At 36.6% G+C, this 11097-nt stretch overlaps 1 protein-coding gene and 2 long non-coding RNA genes across 3 annotated transcripts; 1 reads left to right on the top strand and 2 right to left on the bottom strand.

The window, feature by feature from the left end:
* Positions 1–183: 183 nt before the first annotated feature.
* Usp15-31 (Ubiquitin specific protease 15/31) lies at positions 184–10744 on the top strand. Its single transcript, XM_081991605.1, has 6 exons — positions 184–576; positions 720–1233; positions 3914–4998; positions 6515–7034; positions 9046–9489; positions 9607–10744. Exons 1-6 carry the CDS (start codon positions 332–334, stop codon positions 9673–9675), a joined length of 2877 nt encoding a protein of 958 aa, XP_081847731.1. The 5' UTR covers positions 184–331; the 3' UTR covers positions 9676–10744.
* LOC145738024 (uncharacterized) lies at positions 5332–6180 on the bottom strand. The gene is made up of 2 exons (XR_014180565.1): positions 5930–6180; positions 5332–5867 (listed from the first exon to the last, which is right to left on the bottom strand). It is a non-coding gene; the product is annotated as an uncharacterized LOC145738024 (long non-coding RNA).
* Positions 7302–8156, bottom strand: LOC145738011 (uncharacterized). Its single transcript, XR_014180549.1, has 2 exons — positions 7976–8156; positions 7302–7936 (listed from the first exon to the last, which is right to left on the bottom strand). It is a non-coding gene; the product is annotated as an uncharacterized LOC145738011 (long non-coding RNA).
* Positions 10745–11097: the final 353 nt, after the last annotated feature.

Raw genomic sequence — 11097 nt, forward strand, 5'->3', positions numbered from 1 at the left:
TAAACATTTTTGTAACGTACGAAATAAAAGAAACGGCAATAGTTGAGATTTGATATTAAAGCTGATTAAACTCATTTAAAGTATTGTGGGTTGCCTAATGTCTAACACACTGGTAACATCAATATATTCAAAACATTAGCTCTGTCAAATGTCCAAAACGATTGATTGACAATATGGGAGTGAAGTGTGTCAAATTAGCTTCAGTTCACTGATTTTTATTCCCAATCCCAGAGACACAAATCGCAAAATTTTCCAGATTTGGAGCCGCCGAGTAGGTTTGTAATAAATTTTGTGGAAAATCAGCCACGAAAATGGTGTGAACAGTGATGAAATGTGCGATTTAGCCTGCGCCCTAGCGAAATCGTGCTCGGCAGGTGAATTACTCAATCGCGTTGAAATGACCCTTGAAAACGGCGCCCCAGAGCCGTCGATCTTGAAAAGGACCTTTACGTTGCCCCGAAACGCTTTTAACGCGGCCAGGATGTCGAAACGGTGGACCAAATCGAACGATAACGATCCAGATATCAAGTTTGCGAACGGCGATAACGAAAAGAACAACAAAAATGTTGTATTTCGGTGAGTAATCTGATTTGGCAGGGCTATCCATTATGGTTTTGATAATGATAATTTGGGCTGATTGTGAGCTTCCCACAAGTGGCCATTCATGGGAATCCCTTCTGCAAACTCAAAATATTGATTTGAAAACTTTTCTTTTCCAGCCGACCTTCAATTAAGAAAATTATTAGCAAAATTGCCCAGCATATAAGAGGAGTGCCTGGTATCAACCAGAACATAGACAACAACCGAGTTCCTCCTGTAGGTTTCCAAACTTGGGCTCCAGATGACACTCCTGGTGTCACAGGCCTGAAAAACCAAGGCAACACTTGTTTCATCAATGCAGTGATCCAGTGCATTTCACACACAGACATCCTGGCTGAGTATTTTGTATTGGACAAGTACAAAACCGACTTGGCCAGACGAAACAAATTAAACTCCAAAAAGTTTGGAACCAAAGGTGAGGTGACTGAACAGTTGGCCATGCTGTTGAAAGCACTGTGGGCTTGCCAGTATTCACCCGAATTGAGTACAAGTTTCAAACAAGTGTTGGAGAAACATGGTTCCCAGTATAAGGGCAACCAGCAGCATGATGCTCAAGAGTTTTTGCTTTGGTTGTTGGATAAAGTGCATGAAGACCTGAACACTGCTTCAAAGAAGAAGTATAAGAGTATTAAGGTGAGTTTATTGTTGTTGTTCTGAATGGTTGACCCTTGCTAATTATTGAAGTCAATATTATTAAATGATTAACCTTGGACTCATTTGTTGTCCAAATAGCTAGGATACCAGATTAAAATAATTGTTTAGTTACAAATATGATCTAAGTAGGAAAGATTATAACAACTAATCAAATCAAAGTTGTATCCATAGGCATTTCTTTGAGATTAGTGTACATCTGCTCAGTTTTTTGTTTTGTGCTACCTGCCATCAATTAAATAAATCTGATGGTGCAGTAGTAGTAGTAGTACTACAGAAAACAGCATTCTTACAGCCACTTGCTGTAAAAGTTTTTATCTAATCATAAATTAAAATTTAATGCAATAATTTTGCCAATTCACTCAAGGTCGATAGTGGGTTGAATCCTGCCTAAAGTCCACACAATTTATAGCATCCTTTACCATTCCTACTTATTTAGAGTTTAATTGTCAGAATTAGGTTTACCTACTGGCCCTATTTGTTGGAGCTTTGTTTTTGATTGAAAAATAAATCCAAATTTACTGTACAATTTACATTGATGGGTGAAAGCTAAGCAGTAAAAATGGTATAAAAAGTTTGATCATGTCTGCTGGCCTTGCTCTCAAAACATACTAATTTTTTTGTTTATAAATAGTCATCCTTGTCTGTATTGGATGTTTGGATCATCCAGTTGTAAATTGGACCTTTGCCTAATTTTTTTTATTTGCTAAAATTATGGTGAAGTATGGACAAATTTGATAATAATTGTCTTGTTTGCTTACATTTTAAATGAAATATTCTGTATTGCTATAAAATGTAGAAGGAGTGTTTTCACACTGAAAAACCAGAATGTAATTTTTGTTTCAGCAAAATAATTGCCATTTAAGTACTAACACACTGTAAAATGTATATCACAGGGTCAGTCACCTTTTAGACAAACAAATTGGCTTTTTCTTTGAAAGTCTATTTGTTCCACTGTGTGTCACACCTTTATCTTTGGTTTCCTTTAGAGCGTATTGATTTTGTCTAATTGTTTTCATGATACAGAACATTACTGTTAAGTAGTCTAGCTTTGTCTATTTTTGCTGTCATATGTCTCAAGTTGACTGTATTTTTTTATTTTCACTCATGAATGACCCAAAACCCATGCTGAACTTAAATCAATAACAAAAAACATTCTAAGCTACTGCTACTATTTGTAAACTCCAAGACTAATCATTAGATTGGAATGCGTGTCGATTTCAGATTATGTGTATATATTCGCGCACAGCCTTTGGGCCACTTTCAGTAATGCACTTTGCCCACCAAACGTTTCATATTTTTCACATACGTCAGCGTAAACATCCAACAAACCTACATTACGTAAACGGAATATTTATTAGCGTATTGTTCTCTTGTTTGTTTATATGGCAAAGGCACGCCAGGAATGTGCGTGCTTTTTACAAATCAAATCCCCAGAATAGTTTTCCTATCCAAATGAATAGGTAAATTGGAGAGGGAAATCCATACACTGAAGCTAATAAAAGTATCAAGGCTGCTACTAAAACATGTAAATTATATTAATTAATAATGATTATCAAATAAGTTAAAGGTTATAATTAGCGTAAATGAGCTAAGAACGTTTTCCATGGAGCTCGTGATAGTTCACAATTTGTCTTCTGTGATTCTAATTTCTGGCATGCAACTTTCTGTCCTTACTCCCTGATAGCAAACAATTTTTTCAACAAATATCCAGAAATTAATAGACAATTCCGAATTTAGTAGGAAGCCAGTTTTCCATAATTTGCCAAAAATTTGTACCTCAGAGCCTGTAACAAAGACACATGAGTGACTTTTTCTTGTATTTTTACATTAAATAGTAACTTGATTTCTTGTTACAGTTATTTTTGAATTTACGTTGTTGTGCTTGTATTAAATTGAACTATTGTACACTTTGAGTGTCGGTAACTAGGAAATTTAAGTTGTTATAGTTTGATGAAAACTACCATACTAATAATGTTAACTAACAAGTTCAGAGCTCAGGTACCTAATAAGTAATAATATATTTTCGTAATAAGTAATAAAGTTCCCAGCAGGTAATGTGGTGTGAAGCAATTTGAATAAGTATTGCTTGTTTTATTATTAGTTACCAATTAATGCTAATAATAACAATAGACAACCCATTTTAGTATTTCAATAACATTGAATGGATTAAGTCTAACGGATCTGGAGTTATGAATCATCAACTTATATATTTGGTTCAACAGTAGGAGAGACGTTTTGTAGGCGTAAACTAGTCCGGTAAAAACCTGTTCACTTTTGTGTGCAATATTTATTGGCGTGCACTCTCTACTAAATCTACACATTTCTGAAATAATCTGGATTTTGTTCTCTTTCAAAGTCGGTGGGAAAGTCGCCAAGAATTAGTCATGGTTAATTACAATTTTTAAAAAAGAAAGTTCTCTCCGTTTCATTGAACTTGAACCACATCAAGAGTCAAGATTCCAAATGCTCATTTAAAAATGAAGTAAAAAGCGCAAAAGAACAGGTTAAAAAACCTGTATTTTCAGTGGGCAACTTTTGGCCTAAAAATGGTTCAAGTTTGACCAAAACCAGGTAATATTTTTTTAGTGGTAACTACTCAACATCAGATTGATTTAATAGTAATGCTTATCATCCAACTTATTTGAATTTTACTTTTCAGACATCCGGCAGGCCTGACGAAGTAATCGCGGCCGAAACTTTGGAAAACTACAAGCGTTGCAACAACTCCTTCATTCAGAGCGTCTTCCAGGCTCAGTACAGATCATCGCTGAGTTGTTCGCGATGTCGGACACAGTCCAACACTTTCGACCCGTTCCAGTGCATTTCGGTGCAACTGCCCCAATTCCACAAGCAGAGCATCTACGTGACGGTCGTGTACACGTCGCAACAACCGCGACAAGTGCAGATTGGACTCAATCTGCCCTCGGGCGCTTCAATAAGCGAGTTGAGGGCGGTGCTCGAGTCGGATACTTCCATCGACAAGACGAATATGCTTCTCACCGAAATCGGAGATTCTGGGTTCATGCGAACGTTCAATGATTCACAATCGATCGGGATGATCACCGAAATTGATCCCATTTATTGTGTGGAGACAGCTCGATTGAAAGAGTCTGACGAGGACGCCACTAGCGCCTACGTCTTACTATGCTGGATTAACGTGGTTAAAGTGAATGGAGAAGACTTTCAGAAGTTTGGAAGTCCTTACACGATGCAAGTGTCGCGCGAAACCAGTTACGACGACTTACAGAAGCTGATCCTGAAAGAAATGGCTCCAATTTTACACGACGACATACTCACCTCTTCTCAGCCTAGAGGGATTTTTAAAATGCGGATATCCGATCCGGCCTGGAACGAATCAGAACCGCTTTGCTATTTAGAACCGCAACTAGAACATCCTCTTTTCATGGAGGCCATTGATCAAGCTTTAGCGCTCTGCAGTGAAGATGGAGGTCCGGCTCACGTTAAACTCGTCTTGGAATGGACGGAAAGTGCCAAAAAGTCCATAATAGCCGATGCGGCCGATATTATTGAGGAACACTCAAGTGTTAAAGTATTGAGGGAGCAAGCCATGCAGGGGGGCGCCCCACTAACGTTGGAAGAATGTTTGCGCGACTATACCGAAGCTGAAACGTTAACAGACGCCTGGCGATGTCCTCACTGTCAGCAGTACCAACCTGTGGTGAAGACTTTGGATGTTTGGTCTTTACCTGATATCCTGATTGTTCATTTTAAACGTTTCCGACAGTAAGTTTATTTCAAACTATTTATCAAAAATTGTTTCATGTGGATAATGTTACATTGAACTGTTTAGTTCAAACGATTTAGTTAAGCTGGGTTTATACAGCGCACAATGCATAACATTGCACAAGAAATCACAAGGGTTTCTTTTTGGTGTTTATACAGTCGCACAACATATAATTTTTAACCAATGAAAAGAGCTTATGACAACACGTGATAAATGTCATTGCAATGTGAAATGTTATTTTTCTGTCACTTGCCATTTGTCAATCGTGTCAAGCACAGATAAGGAGGATAAGGCAAAAAAGATGTGCTTGCTGTTGTAAAGTTGGAAAAGGGGGAAAAAAAACATTTTTAATAACAACAATATATTAGAATTCTCCATATTTAGAAAGCCAACACAAACCGACCATGCAGATGATTCCAACCACCACTGGCAACACAAGATGGCAGGGTTCAGGTGTTATTATTCCTATTATTCCATGCTATTTCCTGCATAGAATAACTGAAAAACAGAACTGGCAATACTACACATTTTTATTTGGAATTGAGAATATACTTACTGCAGATTGAGGGCAAGACGTTGTTTTGGGCTAATTGGATTTTTTGTCTTGTCTTTCTGCAGGAATGGCCCCACAAGAGCTAATAACTTATGGAACAGTTCTGGAGTCATACGCGTATATTTGAAAAACTGCTCTGTATCATGTTTTTCCTGCAAACTGAACTATTTTTTCAAAAACACTATGTTCATTGCGTTTTCTATTCATAGGTCGCGTTTTAAACCTCCGTATTCTCCTTTTCTTGACATCTAAGCTTAATGCTGTAGCTGCAGCACCCATCAAGAGTAGTAGCCCCAATTGTTGCCAAGGTTCCATCTGCAATTGTTTAATAAATTCTTGATGTAAAGAGAAACTAATTAGCTCTAGATAATTTTTACCACTAAACTCTGTTTTTTCCGTAGACACCTCAACTGTTTTTATTGCACTAAATGACCAAAAAATCACAAATACAAAATCAACAACAAACCACAATTCTTGAACAATCCAAATCCACCATTCATAAACAAAACAATAACACAATACAATGACGGACGGCGGATGTCAAAATATGACATTACAAAATTTTGCGCATGCGTACAGCTGTTTTCGCATAAGAATTGCATAGAAAGTTAAAAATTATGAACTTTCTATGCGGTATTGTACAAGTGTTGTTGCGCTGTATAAACGACAGTAGGCATTACTGTAAAGCCAACTTTCTATGTTATGCATTGTGCGCTGTATAAACCCAGCTTTACACATTAATGGACCAAGCTTTTTGAACCAAACTCAGGGGAGACTATTTTTAGGGCAAATTAGGGTTTGACTGTGTTAATTGATCCTTAAACAGACAAAATACTGACCTTAAGGTTCATTTTACCTCCTCACCATTATAAACAAGAGTAGATCCTGTTAAAAATCACAGTGAAATATTAGATCAATTTATTACTAAGTGTTATTATGGTATTTAATAATTCTTTTAACAGGCACACAATCAGGGGCGGCCATTCCAGTAAACTCACCACCATGGTCGATTTTCCGGTACACGGTTTCGACATGTCTCCCCATCTAGCGTCGAAACGTCGGCAATCGACCAACATCTCCGATCCGGAATTGATTAACGGCTGGTCGCCCTGGAAACAATCGAAAAAAGCCTCAAACTGTTGTAGCGAGAACGTATACGATTTGTACGCCATCTGCTACCATCACGGTACCGATCTGGAGACGGGTCATTACACGGCCGCGTGTAGGAACCCGTACGACCAGCAATGGTACCTGTACGACGACGCCAAAGTGAAAAACCTGAGCCAGGACTGTAACGACGTCAGTCCGCTGTTGGTTAACAATGGGGCGTACATTTTGTTCTACCAGAGGCGGACGATGGGCGGTAACGGGTCGAACACTAGTTCGGCGGCAAGCACCAGCTCGATCGGCTCTGAAAGCGAGCACTGGGTCACCAGGATGCCGCGATTCGTTCCTCCTAAGTTTGTAAAACAACCAGAAAAGGTGAGAAGAGTTAGGTTGTACCGTATAAAGGCCTCTAAGTGCTACCGACCTTCTAAGAAGTGCCAGAGACCTACTAAATTTGGTGTAAAACTACGATTTTTTTCTTCACATACAGGGTGGCCAGTTTTAAATGTCAATAATTCACCAATCCATAGCCAATTAAAAAATAAGTTGACATTCATTTGTCATTTTCCTGAAAAGTGCTTCCTAAGGAAAATACAGTCTTTCAAATTTCTGTTTAAAAAATCGTTTTTTTTTTTGTCATAACTGTCAGACCGTTGGAGCAATATTGATCAAATTTGGAACAAGCACTTTATTACACGTTATTACGGTCAAAGACCCAAAACTAACCCAACCCAACTTAAAAATTGTCTTGGAAACGGAAAATTCACTTAAGAAGTTTAAAAAATATTATTGTAGTCAGTTTTCATAGTTTCCAGACAAACTAAAAGACTTTAGTTTTGAAAATTGAATTAGAAAAGATAAAAAGTTCAGAAGCTTAAAAATTGTGTTTGTAACCAGTTTTCATGCAAATCGAGAGACTTTATAACTAAAAATTGACTTGTAGACATAAAAACTACTTTTTCAAGAATTTGTTACAACAAATTCATACATTTAAACCTTAAAAATTGACTTGAACCCCAAAATGTGACTGAACTAATGAAAAGTGACATCAGAAGCTTAAAATTTGCATTTGAAGTAAGTTTTCATAATATGAAGACAAATTTATATATTTTAGTCTTGAAAATGGTCTTAGATGCAGGACATTGACATTAGATTCATGACAATTGTCTTGAAAACGAACTTTTCTTGCTTTTTACTTTGCTTTTCATTTTCTTCGAATTCTGGACTATTTTTAGTGCTTCAAAACTGCTTTCAGCTTGGAAAATCGAGTTTCAAGACTATCTTCACCAAGTTATTGACATAGCAAACTTAAAAACCAATTTTTACATTCTTCATAGACTTAAAATAGCATTCCAAGCTTTGTCACTATTAAATCGACTTCTAGACACCTCAGTGCTAAAAATTCGGGTATTTCTTAATAAACTAGACTGTTTTTAGTGTTTTAAGGCTGTTTTCAGTGCCTCAAATCGAGTTTCAAGACTATCTTTACAAAGTTTTTGACTTATCAGGCCTAAAGGCCAGTTTGTCCACTGACCATAGTCTTGAAAATGTTATTTCAAGCTTCTTCACTACTATTGACTTCTACACATAGGTGCAATAAATTGTAGCACCTTTAAGAAATTCAGACTGTTTTTAGTGCTTTTTAAGACTGAAAAATCGAGTTTAAGACTATTTCCAAAAGTCAAGTTTCTTCAGTAATAAAAGTAAAAAATTTTGGTACCAAATACCACAAAAATAGTCTTGAGAACTAATTTTTAGAAATAAAATAGTCCAAAAATGTAATTTACTTCTAGACTTGTTGTCCAGTCCAGAAAATTGGGTTGTACACCAATTAAAGTCTTGAAAATAGACTTTTGGACTCTCTTTAGTCCGTTCTAGCATTAAAAGTCAAGTTTTATACTATTTCTAGTAGTAAAAAATGAGTTTCATGCACAATACAATCTTTGTCTTGATTTCCGGACTTTTTTTAGTTCTTGAATGCCAGTTTCAGACACTCAACCAGGTTGGCAGTCTGAGAAAGCGAATCATAAGACCATTCCTAGTAGTAAAAAGCAAGTTTTTAGACTATTCACTACAAATTTGGACTTTCACAAGTCTTGGATGTTCAGTTTTAAACTATAAAACGATTTTTTAAATTGAAATTTGGAGGACTGTATCTTCCTTAGGAAACGTTTTTCAGAAAAATGACATAATGCAAGTCAACTTATTTTTTGATTGGCTATCGAATGGTGAATTATTGACACTTAAAACTGGACCACCCTGTATATAGAGTTAACTATTACGTCGCTAACGTTTGAATAAAGCTTACTTAAAGTCACCATCCACCTATGTCATTATAACTCGAACTGTTCCAACATTTTAAATGTAAGCTAATCATCTCTTTCAGGTTGAAAAAACGGTTTCAATCAAAGATGAACAGAAACCGATCGAAAAAGACAACGATTCGAAAATCGACGAGGTGGTAGCATTACGAAACAGCCAAAACACTTTGTACAGCAGCCGGAAATCGTTGGAGATCAAAGTGACGGAACCGTTGCGCAACTCTCCCACGTTGAGCCTGCAGCTGAACCGATCCTCCACCGAGATCACCCCGAAAAAACCGCCCATGTACACCACCAGCGTTTACATTAATTCGACGGGAGCGCCACCTTACGTGGTGTCTACGTCACCGGCCAAATCTCCTGTGATGAGCGATCTTCGGACCGAAGCCATCAAACTGGAGGGGATCGACGTGGTGCTGCGCGAACCCGTTGCGAAAAACGACGTTTACACCACCACTGCCTCCATTCATCGTCATTCTGATATTGATAGAACTACCAAGGTCAATTGGGTAAGTTTGCGTGAAACTAAATGTCAAAGAAATTGATGAACTAACATAAAGCAGCTTTAAAAACAAATTTTATGAGTGTAAATTGAACTGTGTTTTAATTCTCTTTTTTACCGTCAGATGTCGCCGCAACCCATCAAAAAATCAGTCTCAGTCCAGGACAACGACGCCCTGCTTTACTCCACATGAGTAAGGCTTTTCGCAAACTGTACATTGTTCCCGTGTAAATAGTATTCGAATTTCGTTTATTTGTACGTGGGGCAGTGACCAGTTGAAATGCGCAAAGTACAGGGTTATTAAAACAAAACGTGCAGGTAAATAGGGCCAATAAGCAGCCCCTGTATAAATATGTACATAACGTTTCATCGGCCCCGTTATTGCCTTCAATTTTAGCGAAACGGTGCGGTTGCTTTGCCAATTTTATTCCTAACCTTAGATAATCAAACATTATCTGAAGTTTCGAATCGAACACCTATCGTAAGCTCCCAAAACTGATGATTTTCAACGCAACCGCATTATTTAGTTAAAATCATATTTTTTACAGTTTTTGAGAGTATTTACAGGCTTTAAGTTGTCGCAAACGTAAGTGGGAACAGATTTAACATATTTCTAAGGTATTTTATTATGAAAATAGTTTTGTAAAATAGTGACAAAACCTTATTTCGATTTGACGTTGTTTTTTCTGCAAACAACCCTTTATTAGAAAAAGAGTACAGTGATATTACACTACGAGAGAACTTTAAGTATATTATATTTTTATTAAAAAACTATTATGAATATTATTTTTTTGTTTGTTTTTTTTTTGTGACGCGCACTCTACTTTTTGTTGTTTTATATGTTACAGTAATCATATTTCACTCACGTCTAGTTTTATCACTTCCGGTTGACAAATTTAACGGGATGTGGATAAAACAGTCCTAAAAACTAAGACCTAAGACTGTTTCGGTTACTCGTTGAAATTTGTTAATAGTTTTAAGAATATTTAGTGCCTAAAAAACAAGTAGGTAAATTTAAGGTAATGTGAAATACATAGTTATTTTGATCTGATGTTGTTTTGCGTGTAACCGTTAAGATTTAAAAAAAAAGAGCGTAGTATATGATAATAGATGGCGCACCTATCTGGGGGTTTGAGAGGTGTGTGTTTTATACGCTTTTTTGTATAATCTTAGGAGTATAATGTATTGTAACATGTAAAACCGGTGCCTTAATTTTAATATTTATTGTTCTGTTACATCACCAATAAACTTTGCAAAAACTTTATAGTATTTCAATCTAGGGTCCATGATTTCCTAGATTGTTTTTATATGATTTAATATTTTTATTTATCCAACAAAAATTAAAATCTGATATGGTGGTGTTGGGGGAGACGCTTCAGCACTTTCAATGACGTCATTTGATAGCGGTTTTTACAGGAAATAATCAGTAATCACTTGTTAACCCCTCGAATGGAGCAATAAGCATGTCTTTAGCATCTCATGAACAAGCTTTATCTCCTTTATGAATGTTAAACAGTTTTTTTTTTTGATTTTTTGTTCTAAATTCAAATTTGGATATTGCTTGATATATGGTGACAATTAACAGACAGTTGACTGACGTTTTCCTGTTCTCCTT

This window comes from Ips typographus, linkage group LG1, assembly GCF_016097725.1.
Source record: "Ips typographus isolate SLU linkage group LG1, UJ_Ityp_2.0, whole genome shotgun sequence".
Lineage (NCBI taxonomy): Eukaryota > Metazoa > Arthropoda > Insecta > Coleoptera > Curculionidae > Ips > Ips typographus.

What these genes read in the sequence shown, in the direction of transcription:
- Usp15-31 (XM_081991605.1), top strand. Translation starts at nt 332, where the DNA reads ATGTGCGATTTAGCCTGCGCCCTAGCGAAATCGTGCTCGGCAGGTGAA. An exon ending in AGAAGTATAAGAGTATTAAG is followed by an intron (nt 1,234 to 3,913) that starts GTGAGTTTATTG and finishes TTTACTTTTCAG; the next exon opens with ACATCCGGCAGGCCTGACGA. An exon ending in CATTTTAAACGTTTCCGACA is followed by an intron (nt 4,999 to 6,514) that starts GTAAGTTTATTT and finishes TTCTTTTAACAG; the next exon opens with GCACACAATCAGGGGCGGCC.